At 42.3% G+C, this 16,808-nt stretch overlaps 1 protein-coding gene across 1 annotated transcript; it reads right to left on the reverse strand.

Annotated features, from left to right (window-relative positions):
* Nucleotides 1–2,468: 2,468 nt before the first annotated feature.
* Nucleotides 2,469–5,363, reverse strand: LOC141148541 (E3 ubiquitin-protein ligase TRIM39-like). Its single transcript, XM_073636087.1, has one exon. It carries the CDS (start codon nucleotides 5,344–5,346, stop codon nucleotides 3,775–3,777), a length of 1,572 nt encoding a protein of 523 aa, XP_073492188.1. The 5' UTR covers nucleotides 5,347–5,363; the 3' UTR covers nucleotides 2,469–3,774.
* Between the last annotated feature and the right edge of the window lie 11,445 nt (nucleotides 5,364–16,808).

Genomic DNA, 16,808 nt, shown 5'->3' on the forward strand with positions numbered 1-16,808 from the left:
TGACATATAAATGTTTTCGTATGTCTACTATGGTGTGCTGGTGACACCTCGATATTTACCAAGAGAGAGGACACCTCACGGCCACCATGAGTGGGGGAGGGGCGGAGGTGGTGTTATATTCTTACCGTGCAGAGGTATTTCGGCTTCTGTACACCCAACTCTGATCCATTCCGCAGGCAGTCGAAAGGCCACAGTCAAGTTTTTTCGCATGATCAGTCATATTTTCAATATCAATGCCAAAATTTCATGATTTCTGCCAGGGCTCAACTGTATAGGTTAAGAACGTAATCTTCTACTGTAATTTTTCTTAATTTGGACATTAATGTAGGAAAGGACATTACAGTATGTGTATATATATATATATATATATATATATATATATATATATATACATACACACACGTAATATTATTTGATTCAGTTATAGGTAAACTTCTATTTATTTATAAGGACACTGTCTGTAGGCGGAGCCTTATTATAATTAGGGGCGGGGCATTCATTTTTAGGCGTGGTGTAGCGGGGAAGGGAAATTGTGGTGCATGAAGCGCAGCGCTGTGAAAAATGGGCATGGTTTAAACTAAATTTTGGGTGTGGCTTAAAGGGGGTGTGGTTCGAGTCTGAGATGAACTAGGGAGGGAGAAAGAAATAAGTAGGGAGGGAAGGAGATAGAAGGAAGGAAATAAAGAGGGATGGAGGGACAGCAGCCCCAGATCCTACACAATAGAAATATGTGTATTCCATAAAGTTTAACAATCAGCAGATAAAGATACTCCAAACACCTGGTGTTAGCGCTTCAATCATCCCGGCACCATGGTTGTTATGGGGCAAGGATGATTGAAGCGCATTATTTCTATTATTACATTGTAATATAAAATGGAATAGTTCAATTCACAATAATGCAGAATCAGTTGGAGCCTCGAGTGTGTCACTTGCCACATCGCCTGTCCCTCCTTAAATCAGGTGCCCCCAGCAGAGTCCCTCCGTACATCAGGTGCCCCCAGCGGAGTCCCTCCGTACATCAGGTGCTCCCAGCAGAGTCCCTCCTTACATCAGGTGCTCCCAGCAGAGTCCCTCCTTACATCAGGTGCTCCCAGTAGAGTCCCTCCTTACATCAGGTGCTCCCAGTAGAGTCCCTCCTTACATCAGGTGCTCCCAGTAGAGTCCCTCCTTACATCAGGTGCTCCCAGTAGAGTCCCTCCTTACATCAGGTGCTCCCAGTAGAGTCCCTCCTTACATCAGGTGCTCCCAGTAGAGTCCCTCCTTACATCAGGTGCTCCCAGTAGAGTCCCTTGGCTCTGCCTCTCGTCGGACACGGCAGCAGGCCAAGGGGCGGAGGGTTGGAGGCCCTCCATTTTTATTTGCAGGTTCAGTGGAGAGGGGAGGGTCCGCCTCTGAGCCATACAGCTAACCGGCTTCAGTGTACAAGCGAATTGTCTACTTGTACACTGAAGAGAGAAGCTTAGAAGCTCTCCACTGAACACACGGGGAAATAGACCTGCTAGCCGGAAAGAGATCTCACGGCAGCCATATTTTTGTAGCCAGAAGCTGTGGCCGGTGCCAAAAAAAGTCCAGATTTCTGGGACAAAAGCAAAATCCCGGGATTTTGATTGGACGCACTCAGATCGGGACCAGGTGCCAGTCCCGGGAAAATGGAGTTTGTTGGGAAGTATGCTTATCCTGCATCCTTCCACCACCTTCTTCATACAAGAATCTTTAGTAAAGAGAAAAACATTGGAAAAGAGTACAAAAATGTTCACCTGACACTCCAAATGAAGACCACATCCTGTAGTGACATCAATGGGCCTCACCATGAGACTTAGGATCCTCATCTTATTCAGGAAAGCCAAGTGACATCACCCTCACCTAGTGGATTGATCAGCTTTGTCATAGAATTCTTCAGCCTATGAAAAAAGGAGGTGTGGTGGGCCATGTCTTTTGGTAAAAATATATTTTGCTTAAATCTGACCTCCAGCTCTCCCATCAGTCTTGCACAGACTCCTCTTCTGTACTAAAATTGTTCACTGCACTGTTACTGCACACTGTGAGCTTCTCACAATGTGCATTAGAAGCTTGCAGCAAGTCAGACAGAGCCCTACTTCTTTCCTCCCCAGCCTGACTGTCCCTGACCCACCCCTTTCAATTATTGGATTTCAGTTCTTTCAATTATGGAGGCTCAGCATGACATGTGGCCATTACCTAGGGTGGTCGGCATGCAAATACAGCCCACTCCTCCAGACTGGCATCCACCCATCAATGCATTTTGATATTTGCATAACTCCTCCCAAGAGCCAGCCCACTGCTTGTATCAGGGCTGAGGGTTCTTGAGAGGAGTACTGAGGGTGGGTGCTGGGATGTTTTCTATGTACGACCCCTCCCAGCAGCCATGGTCTGCCTGAATTGCATAAAGAAACACAGAGACCCAGTGATATTATGAAAACGGAAAGTTTTATTTGAAATGTTATTCAACGTGCTGATGAGAGGGGGAAAAGGAGGAACCAAAATAAAATCACATTAAACTTCAACTTTAAAAAAATTGCCTCTCTCGCTTTCTCTGCGGATTTTCTTTTTCGGTCTGTGTCCCGTTATTTCCTGTCACAAGAATAAATCTCTCCAACATTAAGGGGAAATGCACGCTTAGATTGGGGTCACTGTTAGAGGTGTCCCTATTGGAAGATTTCCATCTATTTTTGTTCTGGTATAAAAAAAAAAAATGTTGGATTTCCCATCACTTTCTGTCCCAGTTACAATGGTCCCCAGAACAATAGAAAAGGTGAATCTCTCCAGAGGGGACACAGACAGCAGAGGTTCTACTCCTTCCCTACTCCAATCCAAACAAAAAAGTATTCAGATCATACATCAACCAATCAAATAGTTACAGGACAACCCAACGCCAATCTAATAGCGGTTGAATTCAACCCTGACAGAGAAAAATTATAACTAGTCTTATGTGCCTGCACTTGTCAAGGTTAATCCAGAAGTAGAATGCTCAGTCTATGAAAAATTAAGATATTAACATGGTACGCAAATGAAAAATCATGAAGACACGATCAAATGAGATATATACTTTCTCATCTGAATGTTTGGACAAAATTCTACAGGTGTAAGGCCAGCTTTAGTTAAGCCCTGTACACACAGGCTGAATTATCGGGCGGGATCGGCTCATTCAATGGCATCCGGCCGACATTCGGCCCGATGTGTACGACTTCTCTCGAAGGGGCATGACCAAAAAAAGATGGCTGTGAGCGTTGACTGGTGTGTTCTGGTGGGGGGGTCTTCCCCCTTTCAGAACACAATAGCGGAGAGATCGCTGTACTAACATCAGATTGTTAGTACAGGATCTCCTCTTTAGCTCTTCAGGTTTTTTTTCGTTCAGTAGGCTGGGGTGATCTAAAAAAAAGAAAAAAAACTTCTACTGTGTACCAGGCTTTAGTAGGTTTAACCAAATTATATTTGGCGTATTCATTTTCCATGACCTTTGTATAGGGAGTGTGTCCTTTTCCTACATACTTTGTCCTAAAAGGTGTCCCCCTATCTGATCACAAAAAATGTAGAAATATGATAAGAGTTATTAGAAGGGGATATGAACACGTATCATTCTGAATGTTGTCAGAATCTTTTGAGTAATGTTGGTTTTTGTTCTTAATTTAGTGATCTTTTAACTGTCCCAGATTAGGTTTCCAAAATGCTTTTACCCTCTTTATTATTTGTATTGATGACAAAATTGTAAAAAAAAAAAATAAATAAAAAAAATAACATAAATAAATATGCTGTAAATTATGGTTCTATAGAAAACACCGGAGCTACGATCTTTACCCAGGCTCCATAATCCAGATAGAAGGCAGCATGGAGGGGTTCGGTGAAGGTGGTGGTGAAGGTGTGGAGGTGTCTGATGGGGTCACTCAGCTGGTAGAAGGACAGACGGCCACCTTCATAACCCAAATATATTCCCAATCTCTGCACAGGAAACTCCAGGTTTATTTTCTGGTATTGAGAGTTATGTAGAGATGAACATTCATTTTCAGTTGTGCAGAGACTCCAGGACTTGTTATTTTTCCCAATACCAGACTCCTCTCCATCTCTCTCTATACTGGGATAGCAAACACCCACATCCCATTCCCCACAGTCACCAACCTCTACTTCCCAGTAATGTCTCCCATGGGAAAAACTCTCCATACTCATCACCTGATTGTAGAATGTAAATCTCTGTGGTAAATCTGGTCTAATTTTTTCTGTTTCAGAGCTGGATGCTGTTTTCAAGTCATCAGATAAAGCCACAAATGTATTGGCTGTTTTTACATCCAATAGCAGATCTGTTGCATTCTGTATATTGAAGTTGGTTTTTAATTGCATATTAGTATTAAGATCAGTTATAGATCTGTGCAACACAAGAGAGATCATAAAATCATCCCAATCATGAATAGAAGATTCTTCAACATTCTGGTCCCCTTCATTCAATTCCTGATCTTGAAAGACAATTATTGGGTCGGTCACGTTACACAACTTTTCAATGTGTACGATTTTTCTAGACAGCTCATCCTTCTGTATCTCCAACTGTTCAATAATATCAGTGACTAATAATGAGACCTCCTCTACCTGTCTGGAGATCTCACTCAGGACTCTCTGTTCCTGGACCTCCAGCTGTCTTCTGATATCCTCAAACAAGGCAGTGACTCTCTTCTTCTCGTCATCTGCTTTTTCTTGTGCTTTTCTCTTCTGGTCCTGTAGATTCTGAATTTTCTTCTCAGTGGTCTCTTTCGATGTGGTCAGTTTTTCTAGAACATTTCTTAGTTTCTCCTTCTTCTTCTCTAAAGCCTCTTCTAGAAGTTCTACTTCATGTCCTTTATGTTTCCCCACCAGACAGCAGGACACACATAGACAGATGGCGTCCTCAGAGCAGTAATACTTCAGAAGCTCCTTGTGAATGGAACATTTTTTACTACTGAAGGATGAGGTGGGTTCCACCAACACATGGTCCACTGTCTTGTTGTGGGCTGTCAGGTGTTTATCACACATAGAAGTCTCACACTGCAGACAAGTCTTTACAGCTCCCGCTGGAGAATCCACACAATACGTACAGAGGATCTCACTTTTCTCCTCCTTTTGTTGTGTAGATCTGAAGTTCTCCACAATGTTACACAACTTCCTGTTCTTCTCCAGAGTAGGACGTTCTACATACTCCTCTCTGCACTCCGGACAGGAATAAACTCCAGACCCCTCCTGTGTATCCAGAGCAGTCACAATACAATCCCGGCAGAAGATGTGTCCACATCTCAGTGACACCGGCTCCGTATAAAGGTTCAGGCAGATGGAGCAGCTCAGCTCGTCTTCTAGAGCAGCAGACGCCATTCTGAGAACAAGGAAGAAGAAACCAAACTAAAAATTTGCTTTTATAAACAGTTCAGAGGCTTCACAAGTTAACCCTACAGGGGACAGGAAGTAAGACATTTTTGCTTATTGTGTGTTATTGAGGCTTCTAAAGGAGAACTCCAAATAAAACACAACACCTAAAAATACATTTATAGAGAAAAAACACTTGTCTAGGACTCCCTCTTAATCTTTAATTGTGTAGAGGAAAAATGTTGTTCATGATTCTTTTTGGGGCTATGATAAGAAATATAGACTATGGGGATGCCTGCCACCTTTTTATCCTGGATCAGGGCACTGTAATTATTTCCAATCGCAACAGTTAGGAGTAAACGGTTTTGATTCCAAACTGTTTGCCATTAGTAATGGCACAAGACAGGGTTACCCCCTGTAGTTTTTGCTTTTTGTCTTTGCCTTTGTTAAGCTGGCCATACACCATGCAATTTTCCTGTTCAATTTTCTTTAGATTTACCTTCAACTATGTAGTACAAGGGCCTACCTGATTGCATCCAAATTTAAAGTGTTTAGGTTTGACCTCCTATTATATGGTTTTGGTAAATCTAAAGGAAAGTTTACCAGGAAAATTGAATAGTGTATGGCCAGCCTTACTGCCTGTTAACATTCCCCAAACATACTTTTGAACCCCTTAAAGTGGAGTTCAACCCAAAAGTGGAACTTCCGCTTTAAGCACTCCTCGGCCCCTGACATGCCACATTTGGCATGTCATTTTTTTTTGGGGGGGAGTGGGTACCTACTTTTGACAGGTACTTCCTGTCCTACTTCAGTCGCCTCGCCGCCTAGGCGACTTCTCCTCTCCCCCTCCCTCTCTGCAATCTTCTGGGACACGTCACAGGTCCCAGAAGATTGCCTGGACACTAAGAGAGCGCAGTGCGACTCACACATGCGCAGTGCACGCTCGGCTGTGAAGCCGCAAGCTTTCACAGCCGGGAGCCCACACTTGCAATGATGGCCCTGGGGAGAGGAGGGTGGGGGAGCAAGGCTTTGTGCTGATGCATCGCTGGACCGTGGGACAGAAGAGTGTCTGTTTATTAAAAGTCAGCAGCTACACTTTTTGTAGCTGCTGACTTTTCATAAACGTCAAAATGAGTGGAACTCCGCTTTAAGGAGTTGTTTACTAAATACGTATGGCAAGGCAAATCACTCTAATGCCGCATATATACGGGCGGACTTTTCGACCGGACTGGTCTGACGGACTTTTGAACGAACATACTTGCCTACACACGATCACACCAAAGTCCGGCGGATTCATACATGACGACGTACGACCAGACTAAAATAAGGAAGTTGATAGCCAGTAGCCAATAGCTGCCCTAGCGTGGGTTTTCGTCCGTCGGACTAGCATACAGATGAGCGGACTTTTCGACTGGACTCGAGTCTGTCGGAAAGATTTGAAGCATGTTTCAAATCTAAAGTCCATCAGATATTCGACCGAAAAAGTCTGCTGCAGGTCCGATGAAGCCCACACGCGGTCGGATTGTCTGTCGGACCAGTCCGGTCAAAAAGTCAGTTCGCGTGTACGCGCCATGAGGAGAACCTTGTTGCAGAGACCCAAACTCAGGGGTGGAGTGGGGTTGCCTGATCCTGCCCTGTACCAAATCGCGGTGCAGATGACTAGGGTAATTGATAGGTGCAGGCATGCCTCCCACAAATTATGGGTCTCCCTGGAACAATCTGCTATACCTTTCCCACTGGCAGGCCTCCCCTGATCCGGAGCTCGGCACTGGCCTCTGACTCACTGTAATTCCTTAATAAGTCCAAGCTTAACCTCCCTGGCCAGATATTATAAATTAGCAGCAACTGTGAGTTTCCCGTCACTGCTGACAATAATAGGGCACCGAGACTTTATGCCGAGGCATACCTGACAAAGCTCTCGGGCTTCAAGCAGACAGTGGCCTTGTTAAGGCATCTACCTTTCTACGACCCCTCTGGGTTGGGCTCAAACGTCTAAAGTGCTTCATAGCCCGTCTGTATCTGCCTTGAATGCCTGGAGACAACTCCAACAATCCCACTGCCTAGGCGAGGGCCCCATCCACATGACTCTCTCTTCCTCTTATTACATTTCATTAAAATTAAACTCTAACTCAGATCCCCATAGCTACCTAAATGGGAACGAGATCTCAACAACACATTTTCTGAAGATCAAAAGAACCGTATACTTTTCTTTGCTCACAAATCCTTACTTCGTAGCAAATACCAGGAAACCACCTATAAAATTTTGATGTGATGGAATAGGACCCCCAACAGTCCTGGCTTCCCTGTTCACACAGCAAACCTCTCTATGCTGGAGATTGCGGGTCCCACACTGGCACATTACTGCGCATTTTCCAGGAGTGCCCAATCATTCGACCCATTCTGACATCAGGTTATTCAACTTATCCAACAGCTTATGGACTTCTCCATCCCCGACAATCCTACAACAGTTCTTTTAAATCTGACACCAATGTCCAACAAGCAATATTGCAAGTCTCTCCTGAAGCACCTATTAAACCACAGCCAGGGCATGTGTTCCCTGCATGAGGAAACAGACCCCACCTTCTGTTACCCAATGGGTTGCCTCAGTAAGCGATATCCAAACTATGGAATAATTGATGGCTGCCATCAGGAATAAAACGGAGGAACACAATACACCAGGGGTATTAACCACTTCAGGAATAATAAATAATAAAATAAAGTCCCAAAACATAAATATAATGAAGACAAACAAGGCCTACTCCGTCGGGAGAAAATAAGGAACCCTCTCTATTGGGCGAGATCCATCATGAAGGAAAACTCACAAAGGGATAGGAACACCGTCACCATCACCCAAACAAACTGACCCTTACCATCAGTGTATGGGTTATACACATATGTTGTAAACCGATAGCAAAGGCAATCTTCTTAAAGTGAACCAACGATCCTCTGTTAGGGTGGCAATAACATATTCAACCCCCTCTAGACCAGATGGAGAGCTTGGGGGTTCCTCTTTACAACCAGATATTAAACCAAACGTGATCCAGTGGGTATAAGCAACCTCAGGAATTGTGGTAAATGGGAAGTAAAAAGAGAACGCCCATTGCGCAAACTCCAAAACCAAAGATAATTTATTGTATAAGAAGTAAAACAAACTCACATTTGGTGAAATAACAAACAGCAGTATGAAGCGTCCAGCGCTTCTAACCACAAAGATGGCTGCCGTGTCATCGTCCAACCGCATCCTGCGTCACCAGTTTCTGACACCGCCCAACGTTTCGTCATCAACATGCGTCTTCAGGGGCGTGGTTATGACGCAAACGGACATGTATTTATAGGAACAGAGGGACTGGACAGGCGGAAATTAGATGCGTTCCGAGAACCGGAAGTGCAAACTTCTGAACCGGAACCAACACATCTCAAAATGATTTATTTAAAACTTGTAGTAAAAAGAAAAGGGACAAAGTATGGTAAAAAAAACAAGAATATGTGACCTAAATATAAACTATCTCTGACAAAAGTCGTAATAAGAAAAAATTAGGCAACGGGTGATCATTAATTAAAATGTAGAAACTGAGCAGTGGGGGTTGTAAGGAGTGGCGGCATCTTGTGGTTAGAAAGCAAATTACAGTGCAAAACAGAAAAACACAATTAAAAATAATAACATATAATGGGAAAAAAAAATCAACAATATTTTATAATGTTTGAAAAATAAAAAAGAACATAATCAAAAATAAATTAGAGACCAAGTGGATATACCAAGCTAGGACCTATTTTCCATATGGAATGAACGTGGAATGGGATCTAAATGCTTTCATTAACAACAGCTAGTATATCTGTCTTTGGTCTTTTCATTCTTTCTTTATTTATTCTTTTTTAATATTTATTTTTGATTATGTTCTTTTTCATTTTTCAAACATTATAAAATATGGTTGATTTTTGCCCATTATAGGTTATTATTTTTATTGTGTATTTCTGTTTTACACTGTAATTTGCTTTCTAACCACAAGATGTCGCCACTCCTTACAACCCTGACTGCTCAGTTTCTACATTTTAATTAATGATCACCCGTTGCCTAATTTTTTCTTATTACGACTTTTGTCAGAGATAGTTTATATTTAGGTCACATATTCTTGGTTTTTTACCATACTTTGTCCCTTTTCTTTTTACTACTATATGTTTATAATAAATCATTTTGAGATGTGTTGGTTCCGGTTCAAAAGTTCAAAAAGTTTGCACTTCCGGTTCTCGGAACGCATCTAATTTCCGCCTGTCCAGTCCCTCTGTTCCTATAAATACATGTCCGTTTGTGTCATAACCACGCCCCTGAAGACTGTGGTGGAGATTTGGGCTCTGAAGGTGATGGACCTTATTATTAATGTTACTTGCAGTGACTTTTCAGTGACTATAGTTTGAGAACCCTAGTTTGGAATCAACAGAGACATCTTGCCCTGCTATGGAATGTTATCTGGAGTGGCTATCTGACCATTTGATAGTACAGTGTCACTTCAAAGGAGGTGGGAGGTGTGAAGGGAACAGGAATAACCTGGTCAGGATATGGTAGCTGGTAAGAGAGCCCCCCACCCCCATTGACTCAATGTAGCAGTTTTGGCATATGGAAGGAAGGGGGGGTTTACAAGTGTATATATTGCAGCACAGATCACTGCCCATTCTCTTGTGCTGACGGTCTAGATGAAGGATGGTTACGTAAGACTTCTCTATACAATGTATCTCTATTATCTTCTGTCTCTTTTCTTTCCTGTAACCTTTTCTATCGTAGGATTTGGCCTTAATACCTTATTAATCTCTTGATAGCATGGGTATGACCATTATGGCAATATTTGTTATCATTGGTAACATTGTTGTTTTTAAGGTTGTATCATTTATGTTATAGTTGCTAATCTCATATTACCACAAGTTTCTTTTCTGTACAATAGTAAGTTTAAATAAATTAGATTGTTACCCTTTTTGAACAGATATCATTCGTTCTCAATTTCATGGGTTGATTCATATATAGATAAAAGGTTTTAATCACTTATGTATCATTAAATAAGTGAGGTATGTATAAAGGTATGCACGTCAGATGGTGCCCCCTGTGTGAGGAAGTTTAATTTTGGGGTGAATATGATTCTTGTATGGAAGACAGAGCTGGTTTTGTGTTTACCTGTCTCCCATCTGAATACCCAGACTAAAAAAACTTATTAGAACTTTACCTTTTGTCTGTGCTAATACTTTGATGAGACTGATTTTGAATAAGGCATATGAGAAATAGAAATGGAAACTGTATATTGTGTATGATTATAGATGTGGGATTAGTTGCATCCTGCAATGTGTGGGTTTTGTAAGCAACTGCATGTTTGTGGCCATGCACGGGGGAGGGGCAGCCAGGCTCGCTGTCCCATGGTTGTTACATTAGGATATGTATGTGGAAAGGGCTACTCCCTGTGCACAATAGGAAGAGGGAGGCTTTCTTTTTGTTTTTGAGATGAAAAGACCATGCAAGCATTCACTGTGGGAGGGATGGTCTCAGGATCCCAGGAACGCCATTTGTATTTCTGAGATGTTTTTTTTCTGTGAAAGCTGATGCCAGAAGAAGGATTGAACTTTCTTTGAGAAAAGTGGGTATGTTTGAGCTGTGTTATATTGTGGCGTTGTTGTTTCATTGTAAAGCATGTGTTACTAAGTGTGCACTCTCAATTGTGCGGCGAGATTACATACTATTCAGTGGAACTGTTCCTAAACTGTGTTTCTATGGTTAAGTGTGCATTTACAAATGTGTAGTCAGTCTTTGTGGAGAAAGATTCTAATGAAATCTGATTTAGCAGGATCAACAATTGCATTTCATGTGTTGGTGTTTTAGTGTGCCCTTTTTCTCATTGGCCATTTTGTGGTCACCGTGAGACTGTGGCTCGATGTTGAGAGCCTGTATTTGAGGCCTGCCAGGGTCCCTAGTGATATGCAGAATGAAATGTTTGTAAGTGTTCATTTAGTATCTCAAATGTGTAATTTTGTAGGGAGAAATTTTAGTTTTGGCTGGAAAATGCGCCATTTTGTTGTGGCCTGGCCTTCCTCTGCCATTTCCTTTTTTTGTTACCATGTGACTGTGCTGTGGTTTTCATCGGCCATCTTGCTGTAGTCTACCATGTGGTCGTGGCCTGGCTTTTGTTTGTGCTGTTTGGCCTGTGGGTCATTCTATAGGGGAAGGTGTAGCCACCATTCCTTTGTGTGTGAAACCATGTGACATGAGCCACCATTTTGTTTCTAGGCATTATTTCTGTTGTAAGTGAATGTAAGCTTTTGTAGGTGTTCTGTGTTTGTACTTTTTGTCAACTCTTCAGTAGAAGAGTGGCGATTTTTGTATTGGATTTCTGTTTTGGTGGGAAAATGCACCCTTTTGTTGTGGCCGGGCTTTTGTTGTAGACACCATGAGGCCATGGTCGGCGGCCATTTTGAGAGGTGCAGTTTAAGGATTTTGTGCTTTCTAGCCTGTAAATCATCCCAGAGGGGAAGCTGCTACAATTCCTTTGTATGGGTGTAGCCATCCAGTCTACTTTGCATTGAATTTAATAGCTTTAACTGAGTTTTTTGTACTTTTAGCGGTGCATGTTTTTAAAATATTTTTAGAGTTCTTCAGAGGGCAATTCATTGTTTTGAGGCTTGTATTGTATATCCTGCAAGAGTTTAGTAAGGGGCAATTTATTCTTAGATATCTCTATGCAGTTATGGTTAGGGAGCAGGATGTTTGGTGCACTCTGGGAGTGGCAGACAGAAGAGATGTACTGTGTGGACTATTAGAGGAGAGATATGCTGTGTGTACTGTGGGGGGTGAGTCTGGCTGATATCATCAGACTCAGAGATCAAATTTTTTTATTTAAACAAAAAAAAAACAATGTCTTCTTTTAAGAAGGGTGTCATTTTTGGGAGCATTCGTTTGATTTTCTAATCGTTAGCGGGGTCGGGTCGACGTTTATTTTTAACCACAGTGATGGGAAGATTTGGAGATAAATAGGGAACTTCTTGGTCAAGGGAATTGTCAGACAGTGTATGTGGTTTTCGTTCAGAAATTACATTGATTTTAAAAACAGAATGTTAAAAACAAGTTAAAATTTCAAACATTTTTTTCCATTCAGCAAAAGGTACAAAGATTTTTCGTCTGAATATTCCTGTCTGAAAATTGATCTGTGTGGCCAGCATGAGGCTCGGTGCACGCCTATGCAGTTTGTTTTTTATCTATTTCTGCAGTGCTTTTTGCTGTGCGTTTTCGATTTTTTTGCATGTGATTTTGCTGCAATTTGCGTTTTTGTTTTTTTCTGGCCAGGTTGTTGTAGGTCAGATTGGAGGACACGGGTTGCTGCAGGGGTGCATTGTATGTTTTCTGCAGCTTCTCCATTGAAGTGTATTGAACAGAAGAGGCGCTGTTTTGCATTAAGGAGGGAGTCCCCGACCCTTTCCAAATATGCTGGGGGGGGCATGGATGTGAACGTGTCTCATGGGAGGCCATGTGAATGAACTGTAGTGTGTTTCTGCAAAAGGCACCAGAAAAGCACATAGATGTGAACCAGGTCTAAGACGTTTATTAACATAATGGGGTTGAGAAGGTTAGGGTTGGCCCTTTGGGGTGCAGGGGGGTGCAGATAGTCACTACTGTAAGGGGTTCATTTTTTTACTGTAGAACGATGAAAGTTATATTTACGTTTGCGATTGTTTGCTCTTTTTGTACTACAGAGGGCTCATTTTGTTTTTGTTTTTTTAACCTCCATTGTGTTACCGGCTGATTGATTGATTGTGAAGGTAGTAGTCGAATGATTTTGTGGTCGATTGGTTGTAGATTAGTCGATTAGTTGTTTCAGCCCTAGTATGGATCTGTCTCTTTGTAAACTACTAACTGTGGATGGTGAGCTTTGTAATTAGACCCGTATACACTGGCTATATTGTAAACTGATACCAATCATATTGAACTTAGGTGTGCATCAGTTAACTGCCTCCTGTACTACAAGCACCCATAGGGTCCTGATTATCCAAGTTTATGTTAATCATTATGGAGATAACAGAAGTAATAGCCCTTCGTTAAGCATTCCCTTTAGAATACCTCTGAAAAGTCCACGGGGGAGATTGAACTATTATAGTTTGGAAAATCTCCACGCTATTTTTTTTTTTAAGGACTATAGTCAGAACAGGGAACATTAGGAGTAGTACGCTAGCAGCCCGCTCAGGCCGTGTAAAATAATCGGAATGCGGGGGCCGGTTATCGTGATAAAGGCGCAAACCATAACCGCTCCGAAAGTAAAGCGCGGGGTTCTCTGTACGCAGAGTCCGGAAAAAAATTGTTCTGACAAGTAGTGAAAAAAAAAAAATCGGCAAGGGTGACAGGGGCGGTACCTGTCAACCCAATTCTTGGTCAGAGAGTAGCTACCTCTGAAGTAAAGGCAACCTGTAAAAAGGTTGGGGAATCAGTTCAAGGTCCGGAGTCCGTAAAGGATGGGTAATCTAATCACTTCAAAGAGGGGGTCTGAATGGGGTAAACCCTATCAAATGACCCCAAGGGAAGAGATGATAGATAGATATGGACCTTGGGTTGTGAAATATTTGCAAGATTGGGATCGTTGGACTGGGAAGAAGTATTTTAAAAGAGGTACTTTTAAGCCAAAAGCTTGGGAAAATCTGTATCTTGCTCACCACAGAAAGATGGCACGGCCATATGAAAAAAATACATTATTTATATGGATGCTGGAGTCAGCAAATAAAACAGAGGAAGTGAATGTTATTACTATGGGATTCAAGGAGAAATCATTCCAAACTCCTGAGAATGCGTCCATACAGCTGAGAAGGGGCTAATGAAATGGGATGGATCTCTGAAAGAATTTTAACCTTACCAAACAGATGTTATGGGTTTAAGAAGAAGTACAGGGTATTATAGAAAACATGCTGATATGTGTGATGTCTAGAGGTCATCTTTAACCTAGCCAATTGTGAGTGTGTGTGGAGTATGTAATATATGTTGTGTTGTGTGACGTTTGTTCTCAGCTGCTGACAGCCCACCCAAATGACCCCCCTTCTTTCTCACCAGGTCTGTGAAAAGGTGCAGCGAACTGTATTGACATGCAAATGACCTGAGCCAAGATAATTATCTGTACTAGTGAATTGAAAGATACATGTACTAAAATGACTTTGTTTTTCAGGAAAACAGTACTGGAGAGGTTCTTTGTGGTGAGGTATTATGATCTGTTGACAAATGGTACTGCTAAAAGGTTTTTTACGGATTGCTAATTTATTTCAACCATGGTGAATAAATTTTTTTTTTGGAATTATTGGTATACCATAAAACAAAAAATCCACGTGGTATTAATGTGTATTAAGTAATACATATTAATGATAAGTTGAGCTCAACAATTTTTTGGTATCTAAAAAAAAAAGTGCACTGTTTATGTAATGTAATGTAATGTATATTTGTGTTTCATATGCTAATGTCTTGTTACAGGTATATAACCATTGGATTATTTTGTTTCTAGGAGGAAAATGGAATATTTATTACTAAATTTTAGTGATGTTTTATTTCTCAGATTCGATAATTGGGTTTCCTGGCTTTAAAGGGCACATCGGTCGGCTCGTGTACCCACTACTGTTCAGTGATCCCGGCGCCTCAGTGCTGCAAGGGATATTTCTTTGCCCTTTGGCCAGTTGTGTTTGGTAGCAGAAGTTCCTCGAGTTGGATACACATTATGCAATTTTTGTTTTCCAATTTCCTTCAGATTTACCTTCAGATGTGTATGAGGGCCTGCCTGATGGCATACAAGTTGATAGTGTATAGTTTTGGGAGTGCCTGGCGAAGAGTTATGCAGGAAGATTGTGTATATTGCACTCTGTGTTCTGGATGGAGAGGTCATTGCTGGGAAGGAAGCACCTGGGTATTATTTGGGACATAGACGAGTTTGTTTCTGTGTCCTAAGGAATACCAATGTAACGTTAACCAGGGAACTAGAGGGTTCCTTGAACCTAACCATAGGTAGAGGTGCATTGTATACCCTGGGCATGGTCTCTGAAATCCAGGCACAGGGATGGAGTTGTGTGGGCACGCTGTATTCTCCTCAGTGGATACCCATAGGTGTCCTTCCTGTCCTAGACTCCTTGCGTACCTTAACTAGTGGTCTGTGTCCTGCATGACAGGAAGACCAGTGCCCCATAAGGTGTGCAGCCTCTATAAAGAAACTTGTGTACCTGGTGGCAGGTGGTTTTCAATCCGGGTATTCTGACTATTTCCCATCCTTAGGAAAGAGAGGCTTAATGGAGACTGTCTTTGGAGCTGGAGGTGGGGCACTGGGTACCTTAAAACACTATGGAGCTGGAGATATTCAGGATCACATTGGGGGGTCTTGTGCTACATATCAGGGAAGGGGTTAGGAAAGCCAACTTGCTCTGTCCAGCATCACTTTGCAAGGACAAACAGGGGGGGGGGGGGGGGGGTAGTATCCAGGTTGCCTATGAGTCGTAATAGATTGGTGGATGACTCAGTTCCAGGATCATCAAAAATCTTACTTGCACTGTTCTCATCCCTAATGGCAGGGATGGAACATTGTGCAGATATCACGGTCAATCTGGGTACTATCCTATCAGACTCTACTGGATTACACCCTGGAGTCCATCTTGTTCCGATGGTTTGAGTCTGGACAGCCTCAGATGACTGGTACTGATGAGTGCTAAAGGAAGGTAAGGGTTGTGCTATGGGAAAAGGCAATAATGCTGGCACAGGGGGGGGTCATGTCTAATGGATGCCGGGGTAGTGTCCCAACTGGTCCTAAACAAAGTTAAAACTACTTGAGACTGGAGACCAGGGTACTGGTGCTAGTATCACATGTCTAATGATGCACTGTTTTCAGCATCAGGTTAAATGGTACTCAGCAGGGTACACTACCTCGGGGAGTCTATAGTACACCTCCTCTGGCCCGTGGCATAGATATAGCAGGAACACCGGGTTGTACACCGATCACCCCTGAAGAAAGGTTTTATAGCAAACCTGACATCCCCTTACACCTACAGAAACTTCCTCTGGGATTTGGGGCTGAGTTAAAAGCTTGGCTGATGGATTTCGGACAACAGGATGAAATATTAAATGTACTAGGAGATGCTGAAAAACAAGCCACCACACGACTCACCCATGATCAAAATAGACTGATCCAAGTATCCCACGCTTTAGACGCAGATGCTAAGATTTCCTGGTGGGAAAGTTTATTTGGGTACAGTCCTAACGCTACAGCTTTCCTAAACATTTTGCTCCACCCGGTTGTTGTCCTAACCTGTGCAGCCTTATTGCTTTTCCTGATGCAGGTAATAAGGTGCGTTACTATCAGGAGAATGAATGCCAAAGCTATGAGAATGTGTGCACCTCAACAAGGTATCTTCTCTCAAGGAACAGAAAGGCCACTAACTCAGAAACAAATCTCTGAGGAAGCCATATCCAATCCAGACCAGTACAAAGA

This window comes from Aquarana catesbeiana, linkage group LG06 (genome assembly GCF_042186555.1).
Source record: "Aquarana catesbeiana isolate 2022-GZ linkage group LG06, ASM4218655v1, whole genome shotgun sequence".
NCBI classification, from domain to species: domain Eukaryota; kingdom Metazoa; phylum Chordata; class Amphibia; order Anura; family Ranidae; genus Aquarana; species Aquarana catesbeiana.

What these genes read in the sequence shown, in the direction of transcription:
- LOC141148541 (XM_073636087.1), bottom strand. Translation starts at nt 5,346, where the DNA reads ATGGCGTCTGCTGCTCTAGAAGACGAGCTGAGCTGCTCCATCTGCCTG.